The 26,726-nt window shown below is 40.3% G+C and overlaps 2 protein-coding genes across 5 annotated transcripts; one reads left to right on the top strand and one right to left on the bottom strand.

Annotated features, from left to right (window-relative positions):
- Positions 1-239: 239 nt before the first annotated feature.
- Positions 240-26,726, bottom strand: GTF2E2 (general transcription factor IIE subunit 2). 4 transcript variants are annotated; one of them, XM_077920903.1, is made up of 9 exons: positions 26,437-26,455; positions 25,523-25,688; positions 23,920-24,086; positions 11,902-11,993; positions 10,235-10,342; positions 8,474-8,656; positions 6,619-6,712; positions 1,827-1,942; positions 240-766 (listed from the first exon to the last, which is right to left on the bottom strand). In XM_077920903.1, exons 3-9 carry the CDS (start codon positions 24,080-24,082, stop codon positions 650-652), a joined length of 873 nt encoding a protein of 290 aa, XP_077777029.1. In that variant the 5' UTR covers positions 24,083-24,086; positions 25,523-25,688; positions 26,437-26,455; the 3' UTR covers positions 240-649. The 4 variants fall into 4 exon arrangements, with proteins under 4 accessions (XP_077777029.1, XP_077777028.1, XP_028567678.2 ...); XM_077920902.1 differs by lacking the exons at positions 25,523-25,688; positions 26,437-26,455 and adding an exon at positions 26,552-26,726; XM_028711845.2 differs by lacking the exon at positions 25,523-25,688 and having other exon boundaries at positions 26,437-26,542.
- On the top strand, positions 13,645-21,007 carry SMIM18 (small integral membrane protein 18). The gene is made up of 2 exons (XM_028711851.2): positions 13,645-14,136; positions 20,386-21,007. The coding sequence occupies exons 1-2, from the start codon at positions 13,977-13,979 to the stop codon at positions 20,715-20,717; spliced, it is 492 nt and encodes a 163-aa protein (XP_028567684.1). The 5' UTR covers positions 13,645-13,976; the 3' UTR covers positions 20,718-21,007.

The raw sequence follows: 26,726 nt of genomic DNA, 5'->3' as shown, positions 1-26,726 counted from the left end.
GGCACAGGCGACCAATTGAAACTCTGTACTAAAAATTAATGGAGGTTTCCAGGGTCTTTGTGAAATAATAAATAAGGAGAATGACCCATGAAAACAATACGTTGTGAACATGGAGGACCATTTTAAATTGTATCCTAACACTTCCACCCCCACTCATTTTTATTTCCGCAAGATAGAAAGCATCAGCTTTTATTGTAGTTCAGTTAACAGGCAAGGAAATTTACCCCAAAAGAAATGCCTTGTCTTTCTAGTATTTTATTATAAACATGTTTCCTTGAGAGATAAAACAAACACTCCATTTTATCTCTAAGTCAACCCCGATGAATAAAAGAAAATACCCACGGAACCTCCAAAAAATTATTCAAAGAAGACTTAAATGGTGAATACGAACCTTGGCACTACATGCTGAATATATTTAACTCCAATACCAGAGGTCTATTGACAGTGAACAGCTCTGATCCAAGTTCATATTAGCAAATAAGATAAATCTAGATGAACAGTTCATCCTTTATCTCAAGAGCTGGTTCTTCTCGGCTGCTGCAGGACTGGGAGGGGGTAGAACCACTTAACATTATACACAGGACACTTGTCCCTCAGAGCTACTGAGCATCTGCATCAAAGGTCACAACTGTTCCTTCCAGAAGGTCCTCTACTTGCCCGGAACCACATCAGAGTAATCCTTCAAAACTCCAGCCAAATGGTCATTGTGAGTCTTGAACCTCCGTTTCTTCTGAGAAGCAGGCTTCTTTCTCCTTTGAATTGGAGCCTAAAAGGAAAAATAAGGAATAATCATAATCCTGTTAAAACATTTTCTGCAAACAGCCTTGCAGGATCAGACCAAAGGCCTATCTAACCCAGCATCCTCTCTTGCCAGCAGTGGCGACCTCTAAGAAGCTCACAAACAGGGCATGACAGTAATACTTATCTCTGATGGATGCCCTGGCTCCTGATAACCAGAAACATAATCACTGTACATGACATTTTCTTTTTACCTATCATCAATGGAAGTTGAAATATCAATTCTCCATGAATTTGATTGCCTGAGAAACACACCAACACTAAACCATGACTTAGTGCAGGAGTGGGGAACTTCTGGACTGCAGACCAATCGTGGCTCTCCAGGCTACCCCCTATTTGGCTGTGGAGGCCATTTTGGGGGAGTCACACCCACACCACCCCTGATGTCATACATCAGCTAGTGGGCGGGTGCGACCGCGTCTTCAAATTCCCTGCACTTCTTCAGACCTCCATGATTTGAAGGAAAAGTGCGAAGGAGAGGGGATGCATGAAGGTGTGCTGATAGGTGGTACAAGTGTGTGCTTTGCTCCAAGTTTTTGAACACACTCCCTTCATTATTTCTCCTTTAAACCTCCAGGTATGTACATGGTAACATAGTCATAATAAATGATTTTGAACAAAATGACTACTCTGTACATGGATGAAAGAAATGCTACATTTTGACCCGGGTATAGTGAAATAGGGAACAGCCTTGAAAAGTTCCCAGCACTAATCTTATAATCCAGCCTAACCCTAATGTCATGGCACCATGCAAAAAGAATGAATTTTACTGAGTCCATAAAGGGATCAAATTGCTGTAACCATTTGCCAGATCTCAGGCAAGCATTCCTGGTAGGAGAAGGGCAAAGAGGCCTGGGGAGAAGAAGAGGAAGACAACTACCTCATTTATTAGTTGCAAGACAAATACTGATCTTTGTCCTGTAACCTGATTATTTTAAGGGTAACAAAGCATTAATTCTGTCCAGATTAAGTTCTCCTTAACTGACTCAACACTAGAGCGAAGCATGGAAAATTGGCAATTTTCTTACTATTTTCTTTGGTCCAGCCTCCTGCATGGAAGAAATTCCCTGGCGTTTCAGATACTCTTCTATCTTCTCTTCATCCATGGAATCCACAGGAACACTCCTCCACAGTTTCTGAAATTCTAAAATGCCAAAATAAGAATGCTTAATTAGACACAGCACTGGATAAACAAACAGGAAATGTTTCTCATTGCATTCACAGTGCAAAACTTGCAGTTTTAAGCAGTGTGAAAAACTGCTTTGCCAGATTGTCAATGACACGGCAGACAAACCATAAGGTTTTAAATTACAGTAGTGAATTGAAAGGTCAATGATGAACACTCCTGGAAGCTGGTTAGAGGGTCACTTCAGCACAACTGCTTTCAGAAAAGTCTCCCAACCTTTTCAGAATTTCTTTTTCCTTATAAGAAATGCATAGGCACTTATGCTTAGTGAGTATCAGTTCAGTACACTCTGATGATTGGTACCATACGTTTTTCTTTAATGTACGTGGCCTTAAAACTAGACAGCTGCTGCACCAGCATTTCCTCCCACTGACTTCCCAGTAACTTCAAGTGAAAGATAAGTGATGTGAAGTCATTGCATTTGGTGCCTCCACATCTCCCACAAGGAGGTGGAGTGGAGACAGAGCACATTGTTCTCATGTGTTTTCCTTCCATAGGTACAGCGGGGGAGAGATGGGTTGGCAGCTGACACACGTTTCCTTTAACAACTAGTTTGAGCCCAAAGGAAATGATTAACAAATCAAAAGATACATCATGCTTCTATCCAAGTCTCATTAGTGTTGGTATTTTTTTAAACATACTTTTAAAACCAAAAAGCTATCTTGGCCTATGGGTCACAGAAAATGAAGAAGAGGCCCAAAGCTTCAAAGAGCAGCAATGGTCTGATAACCTGCATGCAACCTGCCTCCATATATCGTTTTAAGTGCTTCCCTGGAATGCCTTTATCAAGGCTGTGACTGGTACAATTCCACTTCCCTTCATTCCATGGTAATTAACTTTGGTAGTGCCTGTCAACAGACCCAGTGCACAACCCATCAATAAAACCCTAAAACACGAGTCAGAAGCCATTTCAGGTATTCCCATATATACCAAGCATTCATGTTTTTGATGTGATGCTAACCAAGGAAATCCTCTGTGACTTTTCCTCCTTTGGATTTAATATGAAAGTAATGGAACTGGTTGGAGATTAACAAACTTAGGCTTAATCGAGAAAAGGCAGCAGTACTCAGCAGTGTAGCGGTGGGGGGGAGGGTCTTCCGGGGCAATTACCCTGGGCACATTGGGGGGTGCTGCTGACACTGCCCTCCTCGAGCAAGCCCTGTGTCGGTGTCACTCTGGTGGCTGGTGTCACTTCAGTGGTGAGGGCTGGCCAGGCGCAGCAGGCTCCTTTGCCTTCCGTGCCCGGCCCCTGGTGAGGGCACACGTGTCTGACCCAGAGTACTGTTGCTTAAGGTTTCTGTCGATCTTGGTTCAGCTGTACAACCTGTACTTGATAGGGCTACACTCTCCCTTAGTGATCAAGTTAGTAGCTAAGGGGAGCAGCCACAAGCTCAGCAGCTCTGCCTGGTGAATCAGCCAATCAGTATGTGAATGTTTGTGTAACTGAGGTGAACGCAAGACATGTGAACTGAGTGTGCAAGTAGTTTACAGAGTGTATTAAACTGAATAAGGAAAAGGTAGAAGAGAAAGTATTTGAAATGAATACATTTTCAAGTTTTTGCAGTTCTTCACTTGTTTTATATTATTTTGATCAGCAATCTTTGGCTGAGAGGAGTGTGGTAGGTTTTGCACACCCAAACAGTTGCAGAGATTTTGTAAACACAAAGACGGGCATTATGTGGGATGAGATGGATGACCTCATGAGCTGGGATAATAAAAATGAAATTCAACAATGCACTGTATAAGGTCTCACAGCTGCTAAGACAGTAAATGCAATTCTTGTATTTGCTGAGACATTTGTAATATAGGAAGTGAAATACAGTGGTACCTCGGGTTAAGTACTTAATTCGTTCTGGAGGTCTGTTCTTAACCTGAAACTATTCTTAACCTGAAGCACCACTTTAGCTAATGGGGCCTCCTGCTGCCGCTGCGCCACCGGAGCACGATTTCTGTTCTCATCCTGAAGTTCTTAACCCCAGATACTATTTCTGGGTTAGCAGAGTCTGTAACCTGAAGCGTATGTAACCCAAGGTACCACTGTACAGCTAGCTGCCTGTGAGAAAATGCTGCTCTATAAACTACATAAAAAGTCTAGTTTCCAAGAGAATTGGAAGCACAGCTTTGGAACCTTTCACAGAAAAATACTCACAACCTGAAGAAGTGGGAGCACAACATAGGGATGGAAACTTTTCTAACTGAACAACTGTTAATCTGGGACCCCAAACATCAACGGCATTTATTGGCCTATATCCTTATCTGAAAATGTAAACCTGAACATCGTGTGTAACACACCAAACAACTGAATGTCAGAAATGGAAATGCTGTAACTGAAAAAGCACAAGAGCAGGGGGAGGAACAGAGGAGAACTGTGGGTAGAGGGGGCAGGGATAAGGGACTGTTCTGCTTTATTGTATTAACATGAAAACCCTAATAATAACAGAAATAATAAAAAAGGAATTCTGAGAAAGCCCTGCCTTCCCTAAAAAAGGCAGGAAGCTGCATGCAGATCTAGAGAAAAGTCCCAGCTGTTCAGAAAATGCTTATTAGCCCTGATTTTCTGATTCCCAGAACCATACGCTCTCCTATCTATAAGGAGAAAATAGCTCACTACAAAGTTATCATTCACATGTGGCATTATATCAAGGAAGCTCTAGTATTTAAGAATTGGGTATGCCAACTTGATATATATTTTGTAATGGTCTAAAACAGTGGTTCCCAATTGGTGGTCCATGAACCCCAAGGGGTCTGTGTAACCTACCCAGCAGGTTCGCAACACCACTCACATAACAAAAATTACTATACAGATATAAATATTTTCAAAAGTGGGGGGTTCATGGCTTGGCTTTTGAAAAACAGGGGGTCCACAGTACTGAGCTAATTGGGAACCACTGTTCTAAAATAAAGCCTGTAATAGGTTATCCTATGATAGCCGTTGCTGACTATTCATATCTGAAAGAAAGAAGCAAGTATCTTTTTAGCAGAGTTTAAGCTTTAAAAAATCAGATAAATGATAAAATCACAGGTCACAAAAACACACTGTTAATGTACCATGACAGATTCCAAAACAAAATTTATACACAATTATTTCCATAACAGAGCAAGCAAACTACAAATGTGAGATTATGCTGCCATCTACAGATCAAATTATGAAGACTCTAACCTTTCACAAACATTTTACACAGCTATGCATTCATCCTATCATGTGATATTAAATTTAAACATTAAGCTAATAATTACAATTTTGTTATCTGAAAATAAACATAAAGCCTTAAAAATCAACCATGTTTCAAATTACTGACACCCCAAATTGCAAAGGAATTGGGATTAAATAGACTGAACATCAGGTAGAAGTGCAACACTGACTATATTTAGATAATTCATAAATAAAATATGATAATGGTGATGACAATGCAGCACATAATGGACAAAAATGACATCATCATCAAACAGTACATAAAAATAGTACATTACTACATATGCCAGATGGCTTCTATGCTTTCTCTAAAGCATTCAGAAAACAGAACAGTCCCACTTTATTCATAGCTTAGCTATATCTAAAATTATTTTCTCTCATATTCTTCTAAAATAAATTTTTGAAGGAGAGAAAAAGGCTTTATGAAAAGCCTACCAACCACTCCTATATTTAGGGAACAGTCTTATCATCTGCGTATTCCCAGCAGTTATCTGAAAACTTGCCCCTCTCCCAGGAGGTCCAATTTGGCCTGCAAGGCCATTTCCCCCAATCCACACACACACACACACCAGGTGGCATCACTGGTGATGTCCGCTGATGGACAGGAGGACAGGGTTTAATTCTACACTGGCTGCACAATCCTGTTCCCGTATTCCTCCCTTAAGATTGCCTTAACAAGAAATCCCAACCACTTTTAACTTTCCTCATAGAAGGTGCTCGAATCTCTTGATTATTGTTTTTTTTTTTCTGGAATATAGAGTTTTTAAGTAATGGCCCATACTTGCCTCCTCTCAATTCGTTATTTCCTATGAATAAACTAACAAGTTTACATGTACCAGATGAATCTCTGCCTGCATGTTTCCCTTTCATAAGAGGACAGGGGGACTATGTGGCTGTATGCAAGGGAGCCTAAAAGGCCCTAGAGCAGTGTTTCCAAACCTTGGCTCGCCAGCTGTTTTTGGACTACAACTCCCATCATCCCTAACTAGCAGGATCAGTGGTCAGGGATGATGGGAATTGTAGTCCAGAAACAGCTGGAGACCCAAGGTGGGGAAACCCTGCCCTAGACCATGATGCCTGCTTTCAAGGGTCTCCAACATCCAGCACACTGCTAAGATGAGTGTGTTCAGTATTTTAGGCTCTGGAATTTAAATATTAGATGTATTAGAATTCAGGTTCAAGTTGTACAACATCAGATGAAGTAAGACACGCGAGTGACATTTTAACATTTGACACCACAAGCATGGCATCAGGTTTGGTGAACTCCAGCTCTCATCAGCCCCAGACAACGGTCACTTGTCCGTGATAATGAATGTTGTAGTCTAGCAACATCTGCTTGACCAAATGTCTCACAGTCCAGTAATAAACTATTCTAAACCCATATCTAGAATATGCTTTCCCTAGACATACATATTTTTACAGATGTAATTAGAAAACCAACCTTCATCCACTGTAAACTGACAGCTCTTATCATTGTAGAAAAGAATTTTCTTCTTATCAGGACGTGTAACAAAGATGATCTGGTCCCCTAAAGCCTCAAATGTAAACACAGAAACATAAGTGTACTTAAGCACTGATAATTCCAGTACTTTTGAGATCCTCAACAACTGAATCTGTTAAGAGATATGGGTGGATGCTCAACACTGGAACTCATTTAGAATAAATATGAGACGGATCCTTGCATTAATTTCACCTATGACATAAACAATTACCAAAATTTGCAAGCATCTTGTGAATGGGCAAAACATCTTGTAACTCACATAACATCAGATTTTTGAAAGATACAAATTATTTATCCCCACAGTGTTCACTTTTATAAACAAGGGAAAGGTGAATAATCCTAAATTCTAATGTGTCTTATGGTTTGTTGACTTATGGTTGTAGAAGCAAGAGGAAGAACATTCTAATTCTAGTCACTAATTCAATGAATTATGAGGGGGAGTTAGCCCATCTCTATCATATATATTAATAAACAAAGCCTACATATACATATATTCTGGAAAGCTGCTGGAAGCCAGCTTTTCACTCAGAATGTTACTGCTAGGTAAAAATCTAGCCGCAATGATCACATGAGCACACATAACTGCAGGCAGCTGTCAAAACACCTGTCATTAGGGTAAGAGCTGTTTGAAAGTATGCTCCCTCCATGAGAGGTCCAGAGGGTGGAAACACAAGAACGGGTCTTTTCTACAGTGGCTCCCCATTTGTGGAATGCTCTCCCCAAGAAGGCTCATTTGGCACCTTCATTGCATATCTTCAGGAGCCAGGCGAAAATATTTCTCAATGAACAGGCCTCTGGCGGATCTATGGCCTTTTAAATGTGTTGGGGGAGACAGTTATTGGTTTGTTTGTTTTTTATGTATTTTGTGTTCTCATGTTGTATTTTTATGCTGCAAACCACCCTGTGATCTTCAGAGAAAGGGTGGTATACAAATTTATTAATAATTAAATGTGTTCATGTTAATGGAATTTTCAGAAAAAGTGATTTATTAGGTGGTCCTCTAGGTGTTGTGTCGTAAGATGTTCGGAGTCTTTAAGATGGCAGGTGGTCTAAAATCAGTGATCTAAACAAATACCAAAATCTTTTGCCATGATTCAGTTACTTAATGTAGTTTTGTGAATAAAAGACTTAGCATTAAAAGCACTAACATGGTTCTTAAAAAGGAAGTCCAGAATTCAAAATCATTCTCAACTACAACTGATGAGGACCCTAAGGAACTCACTCTCTGTCAGCATCAGTTCCTCATTTGTAAAACTGGTATATTTAGGGTGGAATCCTATACAGACTTACCTGGGAGTAAGTCTCATTGAACTCCCCCCCCTCAATCAATACTGCAAAGGCCCTTTTATACTGATTTGCAGCATGAGTAAGACAACGGCTATGATTCAGAGGGTTGACCTCTGATTTTTATTTTTATTTTAAATTCTACCAGAAGCTGTCCACAACGAATTGCCAAACTGTTCTTTGAACTCTGCAGTTCAAAAAGAAGTGTGGATGTTTTCCACCAGTTCGTTTAAAAAGAAAAAATGGTGCTGTGTACACTACTTTCTTCCATCTTCTCCTTTAAGCAGCGTTTGTAAGAACTCAGAGGAGCTGAAAGAACTTGGGGGAGGGGAGGGATTGTCGAGGCAGCTTCTGAGCATCTTTCAGAAAAAAAATAGATCCTTGCCCAGATAGTGCACACAAGCTGTTCTGAACTGCAGCGTATTATTGAAAAGTAAAAGCAATTAACAAGTTTGCTTTTGCAGAATAAGAAAAACAAATTCCTAACATGAAACTAGGGAGTGTTGCTTACCTTTATGGCTTTCTGTGCATTAGGCAGTCCTTCTTCAATATCTTCTAGAAGTATTCCTCCTAGCCCTCGCTGGTCATGTTTATCCAAGAGCCGAAGCAGGGCCTTTTTATCTTTCAAATTGTACTTAGGTTTGAAAGCATATTTTCCATCTATAACATCTATTTTGGGATTGTTGACAAGGGCCTGTAACATAAATACATGTTTTCAGCTTTTTACAGAAGATGCCATGTATTTGCTTTGTATACATTTTGTTAAAACAATAATTCCTAAATTATGTACCAGGAAATACTGCCTACAATAAATTAGAGCCACAATAAATTAAAGGCCCAAAGTAGGAACTTCATGTTGCATGCCTGTATTACTCACCTGATCAGCCTCTTTCCACCCAATGATTATGTAAATTGCATGATGTCTTGGCATCACGAGCAACTGGAATATTCAGTCACTGTCGGTGCAGAGATCAAGCAGAATTATGTGCCTGCCCAGGAGGCTGCCTGGTGTGTCTCTGAATGAGCCATCACTCTGGCCTTGCCTCTTTCCAGGACTTCTTGAAGGAAAGTTATTCTGCAGTATCTCTGCTTCTCAGCATGGGTGTTGTGCAATATGAATTTGAGGTGGGTAGGACTGTGTCTGCTTGTAAACTCTAAAATATACTAGAAAAACACTCTCACCACTACCCCAATGAAATTGGCTCGGGGGGGGGGGGTTGGGAGAACCCCCAGAACAGCTCGTGGGGGGGGGACGGGACACACACACGTTGTTTCATATGTCAAGCTGAAATGGTTGAGTCTCTCAGAAAACTGTATCTTGGTAACTCACTCACGGGTAGGGGTGGCTGAAGTGCTCATAAGCCTGGAGATGAAGGTGCTTGGCGATTGTCCCCGGAGACATTGACCTCTCTTGCCCGACTGTGGGAGCTCCCCTCCAAGCACCAGTTTATTTTCCCTGCCCAAAGCAAGGCCCACTCTGGCCAAGTCAAGTTGCTACTGATGGTGACCTGAAGACCCTGGTTCACTCAGAATGTCCCTGCTGGAAGAAGAGCATGAAGCTGAACAGCTTGCATACTCTGTTGGAACCAATAGGGCAAGGAAGGTGTTTCAGAGTAGGTGGGTGGAGGTGTGTTATATGGCAACAAGCCGCAGTTTTATTTTGCTAGCACATGTCTAGTCATGGATTCTATGAACACTGGGGGCTTCAGGGTGCTCTTTCCCCCAAGAACAGATTATGTTTAGACTTTGCTAAACATTTAATTACTGTTTAAAAGTGATGGCATCTTGTACAGCCAAAGGGAAATATTATTAGAGAATGTGAAAGTAAAATATGCCTGCAACTGTAACATTTGAGAATCCACATTTAAATAAATAAATGCAGATCCTTTAAGCTTTTATTACTATAAAGCACTCAACATTAAAACTATTCCACAATTAGCATACACACAATATGAACAAATGTATATGCTTTGAAGAGTGCCACAGCTTTTTTAACATGATGCATTCACATTAGATAGCATTTAGACATCCAGTTTTTAGGGGAAATGTAATATTAAACATTACAGAAAATATATTCACAATAACTTGAACCAGTATTTACCAAATAGTAATTTAACAACTTGGTAAGTTTGTCTCTTTTGATAGCTCATTAAAGCTCTGTATTACAGCTTCTTACAGCCATACGATCACTGAACAATATGAGTTAACATTTGATAAAAATGCTTATTTGAACTGGCCTTATCTCAGAAGTTTGAATAGTTGCTTTCGTTACCTCACTCATTAACCATTGTTTCTGCTTCAGTCCAATATCTAGGTGCTGTGTTTCATCCAATATTTCTTCCAGAGTTAATGGGTGTGTATCACCACGCTGGTGCCGCGTCTAGGGAAAGAAATCATAACTACTTTGAGTTGCTATTAATTTTTTTAAGTAAAACATGAAGAGTACATAAACTATGTGCTGAAGTTGGGTAGCAACGAAATGCAATTTCTTTTAGTTAAAAAACTGAGACACTATTCACAGATTCAGCTCCAGTAATTTACCTCTCTGCATTTATTCTTATTCTGCATGTGTTACAATCAAATCCAATAATTTTTTTAAATAGCGACATATAAATGTTCAGAATGCTGTGTACCAACAAATAGGTCAGTGTTGTATCACAAATGTGTTACAACAGCATTTCAGCAACACTACATTGCTATTACAGGAATTCAGCTGCTAGGTTTGGGATCTTTATTGATAGCCCTTCTAAAATTTGAAATGGTACCTATGCTCATAGGAAAGGAAACCAGCATCTAGGCAAACAGGTGGGTGAAATCTCAAGATCAAGGGCACATTGATCTACAGTTTGGCTCTTACCCTAACCAGCCTGTACCAAGTAGCTCTCCTGCTTTGCAACATGGGCAGGGCTGTCAAAACTGAGTTTGGTTAACTCTTATCAAAGTGCACATTGGGGTAAGAAGCTCCAATCAATGCAAGTTGTAGTACCATCATACTGCACAATGTAGTTAGACCTTCTACCAAATGAGAACAGAACTGCAGAGTTTGACATAGCTCTATTCACTTTCACCAGCAGATCCAAATGCAATAAATGTAATCTTACTCTGTCCACAAAATTACAACTGGACCAGCAGGTCTAATAAGCCATTGGACTACAGCCGCTCACCCATTTTTTTTATTGTATAAACTAAGGTATATATATTTATTCAGATGAATAATGTCCTTACTGTAACTACAGTGAAAATTAACTTGTACAAAATTATTATTCCAAGTCAGGTGTTAGCCACAATACTACTTTTTATACTTTTTATCTCATTGCTGCAAACAATGAAATCACAAGAGTTTATATTTTAATGTCTGTGGTTAGATAAATATAGTTACTTCTTGGTTAGTCACAGATATGTCGTGTACTGCTATGCAAATGAAGAAAAGACTAAATCCTTACTTCAGTGTCTCACATTTCCCTTATGCCTACTGATTCCCTATTAAAACTAGCACTTTTAACCTGAGGTTTAAATAGTCTGTGAGAGGCCTATAAACAAAATCGCACCTCTTAACTTCTATAGTCATTTCTGCACAGGGAACAAGGTTTCCAGGATACCAACTGTCAGAGGAAATCAATCAGCTTGTGGTTGTTGTGTGCTGCTAGGTATGGTCATATCTGTGCTTAAATCAGAAGCCTTCAAGGCAGATCTTAGCTGATACCCTACTCCCATTTCCCACTCTTAAGGATTAAGCAGGAAACGATAGACCTCAGTTGGCAGGCAGAATAGTATCCTCCCTAAAAGCAGCAGAGTTATGCCTGAAAGATATATGCCATTTTTTTTGCATCTAGCCATTTTCCTTGTCACATACATTTAACATTGCTGCTGAGATTAAGGAAATTATACTAGAAGGTGCACACTTTATTGTTCTAAATATCTGAAAACAAATGATTATACCTTCATATAATTCACTATTTTTGCAAGGACTCCAAACTTGTAGCCAGATCCACCAGAAAGGGCTTTCAAGTTAAAAGATCCATTGCTGTGATCTGCAAAGGAAAAACATGTTCTCATTTAGGCTAAATATACCCTTCTGTTACCATAACCACAAAGAAAAAGCTACGAGCAATACCTAGCAGTTTTCATATGCATTACAGTATTTTCAGAAACAGCACTTATTACATGTTTGGAGAAACAAAGATTTTCAAAGCACATTTCATTATCATAAGAATAATCTTTATCAATAAACTGTTTGTGACATTTTTAAAGCGGAGTATCTCTTTACAAATTGTGTTACACTGGGAGTTTTGCAAAACTTGGCAGCCTTGGTGTTAACAATATTTACAGATTACCAGCAATGAGCCTCAAGCCTTCCACACAGCATGAATGAGGTTCCCTGCACATGAAGCTCTGCAGAAGACATATTCCCATGGAGTGATCCCACAATGATAAAAAGCATGTAAGGTAAAGCAGTAACATAGGTAGGGCCAAATGGCTATTTACCAGACACTTCAGTGGCATGGTGACTGAATGTGAAGGGGACTGGAGACAATAAATGCTTCAACCAACTAGTAAATTATTATTACCATATTTTATTGGTATTGATAGACAATACCATTTAAGCATTTATTGGTATTGATAGCCTTCTAAACAACCATCTCTAGGTGAAGCACATGAAAGATAATTAAAAACAATTAAAAGCACAAGAACTGAAACTGTACTATCTGATTGTGTTCATTAGTATTACCTATCTCACATGTGCCTGCCCGGGCAATTCCGCTTCTGAGTCCTCATGCCTTCAGAAATGAAGCAGGGAGCATGAGAAACCAGGCCTTTTCAAGCACAACAACACACTTCAGGAATTGTCTTCCAGTGTATAGCCTCCACAAGCAATGAAAACCTATTCTGGATAGCTTTTGAATACTGATGCTTTTATTCTGATACTGCTTTTTAATATATTTTTCTGCTACTTTTTTACCTTATGCGATTGGATTCATATATTGTTTATTGCATCTTTTTGGAGGGGAAATTCATTTCCCCAACCCCCTGGATCAGATGGTGGGAGAGACAAGAGGACGGGAGAAGAAGTCCTGTTGCGCAAGCAGAAATCCTTACACTAGCCAAACAACTTTATTAGGTACAACCATCTGTCTATAAGGCAGCTGAGGGTCTACCAGACCCACAGCGCCACCCGCGTCCCTGCTTCCTTGGTGTACTCCTACTGAAAAGGTAAAGGAAAATGTACACCCAAAACTACTTTGCATGATGGTTTTTTTTAATCATTTTTATTCAAGCAGTCAGAGTGATAACAAATTCAGTTTTCTTTCCTAAATGGTAATATGAATCCATTGAAACAGAACATTGGCATTATTTTCAGATATATTTTGTGGAAAATAAAAAACTAAATTTCTAATTTTCCAGAGGTTATTCTGTTTTTGGCTGATTACTTTTTTGTTGTTAATAATCATCTCTGGTATTTTGCTAGCTGTCTTAAGCTGCTAGAAAAACAGCCTACAATATTTTAAAGAAATACAGAACAACAAATTTGGACACATTTTGAAGAATTCAAAACATATTGTAATTCTCATAACTATCACTTGGTCTTCCCTGTCTACTTCAGCTGTAGAAAACAACCAAAGAAAAAGGTAAATATTACAGATGCAATTCACAAACTACTGCTGTAGTTTCAAATATTTCAATGCCTTCTACCATAAATGGTTGACAATGCAGAAAAGACAAAAGGTGTGTCTGTGTGAGTGTACATATAATATATGAAAATTTAGATCAGTCAGTAATTCTCTTCTATTAAGATCCTGACTAGTTATGGATGGTTCGCACCAGCCTGGTATGTCATTAAAAGAGCAAAGAAACCTGAAGGCATTAACACAATAAGTGCCTTGCTCGGATCAAAGCAAAAGCACAAAAGGCCACATTATTTATAAATATATTTAATGGTTAAAGGAGCTTCTGGGGGAATGGCAAGGCAGGGGAAGAAGATCTAGACTGATACCCTCTACATTTCAGATTTATGAATGATTTCCTCCTCGAGTAGGGGTCTGATGCAAATGAGCATAAAGGAAGTTGTCAGCTGCATTCTGCTTCAGCCAATAGCAGCAGAGCTCCATTTTAGCTGTACCCGAGGCTGTATTAAACAGCAGATCAGCACTGTTCCAGCATCCTTTCTAAAAAGAGGTAGGTTTATACCTTTTTTAAACTGTTGTACAATTATTATCTGAAGGCAAAACAGATTTTTTAAAATAAATCAAAGCATGCAAGACCCCTATCTACAATTTTTTTTAAAAAAATACAAACTGTTTACTTTCTCTTGCATCTAAAGCTGGATTATGTGCTGCTTAAATGCAGAGACGCTTCTCTTGTGCTAATAGAGAATCTTACCATCTGTGCATTCATGAAGAATTGATGACCATCCATCTTACAGAGAGAGCCCAACACACCCAGATAATATTCTGTGATCAAAATCCCTTTGAGGCGACGTGTGACCTACTAATTAATCTAATTTTGCCTGCTAAAAGCTACTGTTAATAAATATGAAATAAGGCTGTGCTAGTAAGATTCTTTTGTCCTCAAATTTAAACTATCGCTAAACTGCACACAAAAAATGCTGTTAACCAAACCCACTAAGCTGGAATCTTGGACTAGCCTTAACCCTTAGCACTTAGCTATTGTACCTCTTCCGAGATGGATCACTGACATATTCAATGGGATTCTGCCAGTTCAAGTGTGAAGTGATGATTGTTTTGGGCTGCAATCCTATATCCTCTAATTTGGGAGTAAGCCCCACTGAAACCAGAGGGACTTCAGAGTAAACATGAGCTGTTAAGTTTTATGTTGTACTGGTTCATTTAACATTACAATTCCATGCATGTCTATTCAGATTTAAGCCCCACTGAGTTCAATGGGTCTTACTCTCAGATAAGTGGGTATAAGACTGCAGAGAAGATCGTCCTTAAAAACGTGTTGTCGTATGTTTCCTTACGGAACTCCTTTAACATGACCTAGAGAACCTACTTTGCAAGTCATGTGCTTTTACTGCTTTCCATATGGCTAAGTAAAAATAAGTCAAGCAGGAAGTACATACAAATAATCATGAAAAATTTAACTGTCATTTGATTGTGTGGGCACACAATGAAGTGCATACATACATATATATATTTACCTTACTGTAAAACCAAACATTTTGTTTCAAAATCTTAATCTCAAGGTAGTAAAAGAAAGAACCCTTCCAAAGCATAATTGTCAGCATGTAAATACAAATGCCCATTCTTAAAACAATCAGTATTGGACGGTAATACATTTACTGATTTACTAAGCACCATCATGTCTTTATACCACATTCTATCAGGGCTAATCCTCCTGGCACAAGTAATATTTAAAAATAAAAGGCAGTTACTCCCTTGATAGCCATGTCTGAAGCTCTCTTAAATAGTTACATTTATATTTCACCCTTCCCCTAAATATTATTGAAATATGTTGTTTTTAAATCTTTGTACAAATTTCTAACAACATAATACCACCAGTAGCAATCATTAATCTGATTACAATCAGTTTTTTTAACCACTGCACTCTGCTTTTTCAACTAAAATGAAAACACAGCCTCATACATTAATCACACACCCCAAAAATACGTCCGGTTGTTGATATTTAGGCTAAATAGATATATAGGATTCCTTTCACAGAAAAGCAATCAGTAGGCAACAATACCTTTATGACCTATGGACTCATCAGGCTTTTCTAATAATTTAGGCCATGCACTTTGCTCATAATTTTATATACTTCCCAAGCTGTTGCTTCTATTTACAGCAGTAAAATGTTGGATCCTATGTAGCTATGTGTCAGTTGTGGCTAAACAGGAACCTTCAAAACATGGCCCAATCTCTATCACTGCACTCTACTACCATCATTGGACACAAGCACCTGCTAGAGGCACCGTGGGCAATTAGGTGTTTCTTTCCTGTATCTTGTGTTATTTGACAGGATCAAATACAAAAGGAATCCAAATGCTCTTTTTATTGTGGGTGTTTTGCTTCCTCTTCTCCCCTGCTCTTGATAATTTGGAGCACATTGTAGGTCCTGCTTCAAAATTAAACTGATCAAATTAAGCCCATGGCAGTTCTTTCCAGGAAATTCAATAAATCCCAACACTTTTAGCTTTTCATGTTCATATTTTCAACACACAGCTGGGCAGTCTATGTGCCAGTGGAGAGCTGGAAAGGAAAGCTGTTCTCACTAGTTAAGACTCTTGCCTATGTCTATGTAGTGTGTTACCAGAAGGGCTTTGTCTTTTTGTCTCCACTAAAACTGCCTTTGGAAGAAGTGACAGAAGCTCTCCATAGCCAAGTCTAGCCATCTTTCTGTGACAAGTTTTACCAGCTGTCAGGGTTCAAATTTAGCAGGATGCCAGGCGCATTTTGTGCCTAAAGATTCTCTATTTGTGAGCACCTCAAAAAGTCTGGGTGCTGTTTTTCGTGCCTGGCTGACACTCAAGCACTGAAATGTATGTGCTTTGAAGCCTCAAAGTATATGATAAGGATAGACAATAAGTTAAGGAGTTTAACAATAGAGTAGAATGTTTTGAAAACTGAAGTATGGTACCAATATTTTTATTCTTAACACCAGTCTAAGCATGTATTAACAGTTTATGCTAAAAATGTGATCTTAACAATGTGTCACTTGTGTGAATTGCGTATTAGTTCATGCTTATCAAAATAATAAATAAAAAGTGTTGCCATCGCACCCCATCAGTGACAGCTAGACATTCTGTGTTGGAGCCCACAACCCATGTCCCAGAAGCCATTTGGCTCCTAGCTTTTCTATCCAAGTTTCTAACACTGTCTGCTCCTCAATGATGCCATGTGAGGTCTAGCCACCTCTAAAACAGAAGAGCCTAGCTGTGGCTCATACTTCCAAGACCGTTCTTCCATCATGCACTAATAAGCAGGCTCTTTTCTCTATGTTGATTTTTCTGATGGGGCAATTTTCCCAAATCACTCCCTGCAAGGCAGAAAAATCCAGCAGATGGATGACTAGACTGGTGGGTGAACTGTTTCATCGAAGACACAAAGGCAGTATCAATGTTCTCCCATTCTACAACAGGGATGGGGAATGGAGAACATTAGGCCCCTCCCAAACAAGATGATCAAGCTCCTCAAGCTCTGGGTATGTAGTTCAAAGCTGTAGTCCAAAGCTCTCTTGCATTTACTACTGAGGCTTCATGTGAGTGGGGAGTGGGGCTGTCATGCAGCTGAAGAGACCATGTTGGCCAAGACATTTCAATATTGCTTTTCTGATCAATGTTGAGCAGAAGGAGCCTAGAGGCTTGGGATCCATGGCATTCCCTGCCTGTTGGGGGCACAGATAATAAAGCAGAGCTAGAACAGTTTTGGGAGTAGTCCTAATATTGAGATGGCGACCCCAATGGCCTCTATTAGGTCTTCTCTTTTGGCGATGGTAGCTGTGGGTTGTGTGTGGAGGATGTCTCACAGCCAAAGGGGTGTGAGGGGGGGGTTTGCCAGCTCCATCCAATTCGCCACCCCCATTTTGAGCTCTCTCACTGGGTTGTGGTGGTGTATGCTTGCAGGTGAGGAGTCCAACGGGAGCTTGCTTCCCACAAGCAGACAGGATTTCTCTCTCTCTCTCGATTTGACTGGGGAAGCCTCTCCTCAACCAAGTCAATCCAGAATTCTGACTTCCAAGGCCCAGAGATGGAGACTTTCCCTGTGCCAATTACTGTCTTTCTCTACAGATCTCAATAGAAAACTGAGATCTCATTTTTTAAAAGTTATATTTCACATTGAGAGACACTGGTCTAACTCTTATCTCATTAGCTCCTACAGTTAGACCATAAAGAATTCAACAATCTAAGCAAATAAAGAGAGAGGCACCATTATAAATGTGAGAGTACCAAACAAATAGCACACAATGCAAAGTTATTTGGACCTTATTGTGTTAACCAAACTCATTTAAAAATAGAACTGTGATTAATAGGACTAGCCTACATTTTACTCTTTAGGTAAAAACATGGGCTAGAAAAGAATTCTAGCATTTGTTTTGACCTCGAGAGTATGACTGTCATGGCAATTACAATTTTTGTTAAACTTCCAATAAATGTTACACATTCATAAAAGCAAGGTCTTCATTGATGCTCAGAGCCCTTTAAACAGCAAGATATCCTTCTGATTTTGATGTCTGGCTGTTATTTGTACCAAAAGCTGTCATTTCAGAGAATTATATGAAGTGACCAACATTAATCTGTACTACATGGATTACTATGACCCAGAAGACATACAGGCCTTGTTCAAATTATCAGATCTTAGCTTATTTGGCTGATATATGTGCTAGGCTTTCCCCTACACATGCTGCTCCTTCCTTTTCCTCTGTGCAGTGCACAGTAATTAAACCCAGAAGTCTCTCAGTGACCATAGTTCTAAACCAAGAAACTTCTGTTTTGGAGTTTTTGAACAAGCCATGGTAAGAAATTGATTTAACACCTTGGTTTGTTCTGAACCTGGGAATCGGCTAAAATCAACAATGCCTAAATGCAAGCAGAATGGACTTCTTGTATACAATACAGCCCCAAATCTGCTCCAAAGGTCTGAGATACTATTAGTGCAGATTTGGAAGGGTATGCGGGGAGCAGAGGGGAGTAAAGGGCATTTCCATTTTATGAGTAGACATTAATCTAGACACAAATCTTGGTGACCTTTAAAAAGTTCTCTAGCATAGGTTTGCAGCTTTACTTGGGATGAAGCTCCATTGAACTTAGTGGGACTTACTTCTGCATAGAAATACACTGTGATGTGAATTATGACCAAAGAATTATATTCTAAACACTAAAACTTAATTCAAAACAAAATGACTAAGGTTGGCATGCCAGTCAGCCAAACAGTCAAATATTGCCAAATATTCCATAAAGTCAAGATTGTCATTGGCTGTGTTAGCATGTAATGCTAACTCATGATTTGTTTAAGCCACTGTATGTCCAACAAACCACAAACTGTCTCACAGATAGGCAATCATGGTTTGTTTCTCCAATGTTTGGTTTGTTTTCCAACTGTTCTTGTCTCATGCCTCTATAGCTCTATAGCAAACATTTTCAGCAGGGGGCCGGACCACTGTCCGTCAGACCTTGTGGGGGGCCGGACTGTATTTTGAAAAAAATAATGAATGAATTCCTATGCCCCCGCACAAATAACCCAGAGATGCATTTTAAATAAAAGGACACATTCTACTCATGTAAAAACACGCGGATTCCCGGACCATCTGCGGGCTGGATTTAGAAGGCGATTGGGCCGGATCTGGCCCCTGGGCCTTAGTTTGCCAATCCATGGCTTAGTGAGTGGGGTGGTTGTACAAACTATGGCTAAGAAAGAATGCAGACATAACATCCAAGCAAAGTTAGTAAGCCAGCTTGTTAGCCAACAATAAACCATGGTTTTACATCACAATTTGTTGCGAGAAAACAAACCAGTCAGTCTGCTGATCTAGGTTTGGACATTCAAACAAACCACACTTTGGCTAAATGAACCATGGTTTAGCATCATGTATAAATTAGCCATGGTACAGCTGGCAATTTACCTTTTTATTTCATCATGGTGTCATTCATTAGCAAGATCAAGAGTGAAGTCTGCTTGCTCCCTAGCCCTATAGCAGTCACAGAGAAAGCTTCTACTGCTGCTCATCCACAGGCAACTACAATAGTAGCAACGGTCACTGCCTAGGACTGCCTAGGACTTCATCTTGTTTACTGAAGGAACCAAAGAATTTATGGCCTGCACAAATGCTTTTAAAAACAATTTTTTTGTTTTTCAATAGTTGCTGTTACTTGGCTTATCTTTCTGTTTTACTTTACTTTTTTAAAAAAACAACTACTGTAGGCTGACCATGTTTCAGGATGAAACTGAGAGAACTGATCAGTAAATTGTTCACATTTATACAAACTTTACTCAACATTAAAAATGATAGCAATTACCATTTTGTAAGTTAATTGGGTTGGTGGGGGGGGGGGAGAGAGGTTAACTTGTTTTTACCATTTGCAAAATGTCAAACCTGTTTTTTGTTCTAATAAAGTTGATTTCAAAATACATTACCATTTTTTGACAATACCTGTCCAGTCAAATGTCTAGTCCTACACATGACTGATGCAGTTTTGCAATACAGTAAAAAACATAAAGCAAGCACTATGATCCAAAACTTTGCTTTATTTGAAATAAAACTGAATTAATGTACCTGCAGGTCAACACCGTTATATAAAACTATAGCAAGAAACATGAACAAACAATTAGCCAATTAAACAACACAACCTTTCTCAAACTATTTACATAGAAAGAAACAGTTCTATTTTGTTGGTGACAGGAAAAAGCATAAAAAATTAACAATAAAGGAAAATCACCAACTTTCCTGTTTGTATATTTCAACACACAGAGCTGGTGCAGAGACGGAACTTGGAAGACTCTCTCAACATGGCAACATTCAACAATAGCCGTTGGAATGAAACTACATCCCTCTACCAATATCTTGGTTTTCAAGTGCAGAAGATTTATCCTTTCCATGACAATTGGAACACTGCCTGCTTTGTCATTTTGGTCATATTTATATTTACTGTAATATGTTTGGTGGTGCTAGCTTTCTTATATGAGCTGCTTGACTGCTGCTGCTGTGTGAAAAACAAAACTATGAAAGACTTGGAGAATGAACCAAACCCCGTTAGATCTATGATGGACAGCTTCAGGAAACGTGAAACAGAAGTGGTGTAGCAATGGACTGTTTTGCTAGCACCTGCAGCAAAACCTATGTTCAATATTATAACAAAGCTGCTTGCAACTTTTGACCAAGCAAGTCAGATTCTGCTTAGCCTTAAATATCATTAGCACCATTTTTTGTTCACTGGTGGATAGAAACTTGAAGAGTTCACAAAATGCTTAATACTGGGATGATCAATCACAGTGTTATGTGAAAATGGATTTTATGTAAAAATGGTTTCTTTGTTGTTTTACAATGAAAACCTGTTGACTAGATTGGAGTAAAATTTTGTTCATCTGACCAATTATGTCTACTGCTTAATTTATTTATTTTAAAAATATTATTATCATTCAATATTTCTTTCCCAAGGCAGGCAACAAGTAACAACATATGAAAAGACAAAATAAAGTGTATAAAAACAGCAGAGACAGTAAAAAATAGCAGTAAGATTGATTCTATTTTTAAAGTATTTGTCTGAAAGCTTATCAAACCCAAAGAAGTATAGCAACACAGAACCATTTTAGAATTCTGCACATCTGAAGGTATTAGATGAGCAAACAACAACTTTTTATCATTTATGTAGTACATTTCAAGTATTTAAAGTTCTTCACATATTCATTATGGTATAAGCATCCCATCAGGGAATGAGTATAGGAGTGGCTAACATTTGGGAGTCCAGATGTTGCTGTCCTACAACTCATGTCATCCCTGACCATTGACCTTGTTGGCTGGGGCTGATGGGAGTTGAGAGCACAACAACAACTGGAGAACTGCTGGTTAGCTGTCCCTGGTGCAGAGAGAGAAAATTATGTTAGCAGGGAGGTCAAAAGAAAATGAAATGCATTAAGTACGGACAGTGAAAAATACATGAGATTTTAGCTGTATGTAAAATAATTGTAGAGACCATTCAAGAAGTCGTTCTTGCATTGGTAAGTTAATTACGATCTGTAACTTACCAATTCAACGACATTTATCAACATTACTGCAGTTACTGTTGGCATCTTTTGCATTCCATCTCCTCTGACCTCACTGTTAACATGTTTTTCTTTAGACACCGCAATATATATATAATATTCTGGCAATCCAGGGTAACATTCCATGCATCTGATGAAAGCATTATGCCATGAAAGCTATCATGCCAATACATGAGATTGAAAGCATACCAGCGCGACTACTGACTGTATTGCATATTTGTCAACCCTGCATCTACACAGTAGGGCTGACAACTTGGTTAAGAAACATGAAAAACCCAACAGTATGTGCTGTGTTTTCTTTTATATTTGGAACAGTCAGGCAAGGAAGGAACTCTGTTAATATGAAAACAGAACTGTTTCCTGCTCTTGACTTTGAGAGGATTTAAGCCTTACAAGAAAAGCAAGTCTGGCACCAAATCTAAGTAGCCCTGTGTTGGGTTCCCACCTCCACCAAAATCTGTAAAACACACAGTACAACTTGATGCCATGACATCGTTACACTATGAGGTCCCATTGCTGCCATCCAATTATGCAGAGCACGGGAACACAGCATGGTGATGACAGGACAAGCAATTCTTGGCAGCAGGCTCATGTAACATTTAGTTCTGCAATCTGGTTTAATGAGGTGGGGGGAGGAAACGACTGAACTGATTCTGCCATGGGGTGAGTGGTACAGCAGTCTTTTCCTAACAACAAGCAAGTCTCAGTGAATTCTAAGTAATACTCAACACTGCAAGTTACAAATGCTTAGCTGGCTGATAGAACTCTACATCAATAGCAGCACCCACTTTGCAATTCTTAGTATTGGCCCTGAAAATGTATGATCATTGACTTGAGGAAGGAAGTCTGGAGGAAAGAAAGAATGGCAATCATGCAACAGGAGCTGGCCGAATGATGAGGCTTCCTTTATTAGAGCATAGTGTTACTCTATTCCTTCGTCCAGCTGCTAGTTCCCAGCAAGTCTCCTTACCTTACTGCTCCTATCTTGCCTGCATGGGCTCCTATCACCAGCTGCAAAAAACCTGCCACTCAAACAGAAATCTCAATATAAGCCAGGGTTAATTCCATCTCTCACATTTCTAGGCTATGATATAACATAATTAACAGCATAAAGGCCCAGAAATGGGATACTGGATCTTAACTGATGATTTAAGTTTTTCTTTTAAGAGTAGAAATACACAGTAGCCTCACTCATGTGACTGGAACCTGTATTAAAAAAACTATAAACACTAACAAAATACTATCATGAGAGCTAGAACCACTTTAGCAACACAGCTCTGCAGCATGAAAGTTCAGATAATATTACTTCTCTCTTGAAGGAGAACCACAAACCAAGAAAAACAGTCCCTCGGTTCCATTTCTGTTATGTCTATTATTATTATTAGTAGTATTTTTTTGAGAAATGGGGTATAGTCCAACTTCTCCATCCCCAAGTCATTAACTGATCTAAATTGTTCCTGACCCCCCACCACAGAACTATCATTATAAGAAACATACAAGGTGCCCTGGTTTGCACATTATTTATTTATTAAATTTATATCCTGTTCTTTTTTCCAAAGAAGCCCAGGGCAGCAAAAAACAAGTGGTAAAACATCTTAAAAACATTAAGCCACAATTAAACTATGGTCTAATGTAAAAGAACAGTGAGCTTGTGAATGCTACTAAAACTGCAGGCATTTCACTCCTCCCCTACTCCTGTCAGGAAACAAACCATAGTCTGGCTTGTTTTTCTCCATGAATTTAGAAACCAATGGAGATCAAAGTTTATTCCTGGCTTGTCACTTGTGTTTGCTTGGAGAGAAATCAGCCACAAACCTGGGTGTGGCAATGTGGCAGCAGTAAAGGTAAAGGGACCCCTGGACCTAATGGTCCTTCCCACCGGAGTGGTACCTATTAATCTACTTGCACTTTGATGTGCTTTCAAACTGCTAGGTTGGCAGGAGCAGGGACCGAGCAACGGGAGCTCACCCCGTTGCGGGGATTCGAACCACCGACCTTCTGATCAGCAAGTCCTAGGCTCTGTGGTTTAACCCACAGCGCCACCCATGGCAGCAGTAGTGAGGCATAAAACATGCAAGATTTCAGTAGCATATACCAGCACAATGCTCATTCACATTTATTTCAGCTGTGGTTTATTGGGACACGTTAATCAGATCGTTATGTATACATAAAGCTCAATGACCTGGAAGGATAGGACATAAGAAGAGTTTCTGCTTAAACTACAAAAGCAGAACCAACGAACCTGCATTCTGTTTTGAGCTTGAAGATCCACCCTGCTCTACCTTTGTCTTCTTCTTCTTAGAAGATGAGGAATCAGAAGAGGGTGCTGGACGTTTTTCTACAGCTGGAGTACATAGCGCTCGCTTTTTGAAAAGTTCTCGTTCTCTTAGCAAGCTTGGATCCATAATTCTGTCAAAAAAAGTGAAATACTAGTGAGAATGTGTTGAATTTATACAGAGCTTTACATCATACATAATAGTTGCATTCAGACATTGTCAGCCGCTAACATGGGAAGAGTTGTCTTCACCATGGGTTGAACAAGATCTAGCTAGTCAGTCCCACTCCATTTCCCTCAGAGGACATCAGTGGGAACTGTCGCCTAGTAGGCAGAGGCTGAAGGGCAACACCATGGAAAAGTAAGAATGAGGGCAAAAAATGCCCCCTGAATAATCATAGTACCACAGGGTTGCCACATTATTTCTGTTCCTAATACCACACTTGAATTTGATTTTTATTGTTGGAATATTTTGTATGCCACTTTAAAAGTTTCTATGAGTTATAAAACAAGATAGAAGTACTGTAAATAAAGAAAACTAAATTATAGTTTAACACTACAGGGGAGCGTCTGGGTGAACTTCCAGACTGTGTGCTCACTCCTCCCTCCAAAAGCATTAGCTCCTATTTTCAACTAATCATGGTTACTTATTATGTGTGAACACAGATAAATTGTGGTTGTGTTAAGCATGTTTTAGGAACCAAGCTTTATGATCCTCGCTCAGTCTCCTAAACCATATGAAACCCTAACAATAGTTCTTGGGTCAGATATAGCATGTAATCACAATTACTTGAAAATGGAAGCCAAATCTTCTTATGTTTTCCTCACGAACCACAGGAAGGTGAATGCTCAGCTCAAAGCAGCTGCTCAAAGCACTATTTCACTACTTCTTGGCTTAAACCCATGCCGTAAAGCTCATAAGCGTTATCTTCAAACAGCAGATGTAAGGCTGAAGAAAGCATCTTGCCCAAGACCATCTAGTAGGTTTTCAGCAGAGGCAGTATGTGAATTGTGGATTTCCTGTTTCACATATTTAGCCAATATAATACCCTAACTTTCCTGGTCACAAGGGTTCCACAGTTTTAGGTAACTGGCAAGTGTGTGCTCATAAGCACAAAACTTTTTATTGACTATGTCTTGCTCAGCCCTGAAGGACCACTTCAAGACTTGGAGCCTTCCAAGACTGCTAATTCCAAGGCAACATCCTGTTTTTATTCTATGTTCAAAAGGGAAATGGGCAGCCGAAGAGTTGTAAGTCAGCTTTCCCCTCATCCCAAGATGAGTTACCAGGTAAAATATTCAGAGCAGCATCTCTGGCGGGAGTCCACAGTTACACTTGGGAAATACAGAGGACTTCACCAGAAAGTTATGGCGAGCAAGTGAAACATGCTGGAATATTTGCATAGGCAGCGGTTGCCTCCGAAACTGAGGTAATGGCCTTGCAGACCATTATTCTCCCAGCCTGAGACCTTTTGCAATGTGAGGCAATAGCACCGCTTACGTTACAGGGGTATCAAGCATTACCCAGCTCCTATTTCTGAGAAGTTTTGAAAACATATGGGTCACACACCTGCTCTATGGAGTGCCTATGGAACTGCTGGCGGTATTTATCCTTGAGGAACCCTGGAAATCGTGCGGAAATCGTCAGGGAGCCCCTGTGCGCGACCACGGAGCAAGGTTTCTGAGGGTTCCTCGAGGAAGAGAACGACAGTCCTGTGGGGCGGATGACGGTGCCTCTGATAATAATAATAATTTATTATTTGTACCCCGCCCATCTGGCTGGGTTTCCCCAGCCACTCTGGGCAGCTTCCATAGAAACCAAAAAACACTAAAATATCATACATTAAAAACTTCCCTGAACAGGGCTGCCTTAAGATGTCTTCTGAATGTCAGGTAGTTGTTTATCGTTTTGACATCTGATGGGAGGGAGTTTCTCTGAAACGTAAGGCGACCGCGAGGGAAATTTCTCTCAAAAGCAGGGGCCACTTCTCACTTTTCCTCAACTTCCGCACGGACAACCGTATGTCCGGGTTCGACTAGCCAGGCTTCCCTCGAAGGGACCCCAAGGAGGACCTGGCAGTTTGAAGAAGCCGCTCCGAGCTCCCTCAGTTAAGAGGGTCAGCCGCCCTGCGCGCGCCCCTCCTCACAACCGCCCCTCAGTTCAAAAACCACAGCGTTAGTGTTGTTGTCGTCGTCGTTGCTTCAACTGCTGCGAGGAGGGGCGCGCGCAGGGCGGCTGACCCTCTTAACTGAGGGAGCTGGGAGCGGCTTCTTCAAACTGCCAGTTCCTTAGCGGAGTCCCTTTGAGGGAAGCCTGGCTAGTCGAACCCGGACATACGGTTGTCCGTGCGGAAGCTGAGGAAAAAGTGACCCCCGCTTCTGAGGGAAATTTCTCTCGTGGTCGCCTCACGCTTCCCCATGCCCGGAATATTCCCGCTTCCCACAAGGGGGTTGGAAGGAAAGGCTGCCGGGCTGCCCCCTCACCTTCTCCCGAGCCCGCCCCCCACGAGGCAAACCAGAGTCGCCGCCGCCGCCGTAGCAGCAGCCGCCAATCCCTATCCCGGGGTGCCGCTGAGCGCACGCGCGCCAAACCACTCACCTCGCGCACGAGACTACCCCAACGGCGGGAGTGGGGTGGGCGGGAGACGGGTAGAGTGTTTGTGGGAGGGGGGGGCGGGTTTGGGAAACCAACTTGAGCCCTGCGGCTCGTGCTGCTTCCCTATTGGCTCAGCTTCCTAGCGCGCAGGTCTTCCGCCGACATTTCCCATCCTGCT

The sequence above is a fragment of the Podarcis muralis genome, chromosome 17 (assembly GCF_964188315.1).
Source record: "Podarcis muralis chromosome 17, rPodMur119.hap1.1, whole genome shotgun sequence".
Classification (NCBI taxonomy): Eukaryota; Metazoa; Chordata; class Lepidosauria; order Squamata; family Lacertidae; genus Podarcis; species Podarcis muralis.
The sequence above is the reverse complement of the archived record's forward strand: the minus strand, read 5'-3'. Positions and strand labels throughout refer to the sequence as shown.

Coding starts and splice junctions, on each gene's coding strand:
- SMIM18 (XM_028711851.2), top strand. CDS start 13,977: ATGATTTCCTCCTCGAGTAGGGGTCTGATGCAAATGAGCATAAAGGAA. Junction 14,137..20,385: donor AGCATCCTTTCTAAAAAGAG/GTAGGTTTATAC, acceptor TTCAACACACAG/AGCTGGTGCAGAGACGGAAC.
- GTF2E2 (XM_077920902.1), bottom strand. CDS start 24,082: ATGGATCCAAGCTTGCTAAGAGAACGAGAACTTTTCAAAAAGCGAGCG. Junction 8,657..10,234: donor AACAATGGTTAATGAGTGAG/GTAACGAAAGCA, acceptor TTTATGTTACAG/GCCCTTGTCAACAATCCCAA. Junction 767..1,826: donor AGGCTGGACCAAAGAAAATA/GTAAGAAAATTG, acceptor TTTTCCTTTTAG/GCTCCAATTCAAAGGAGAAA.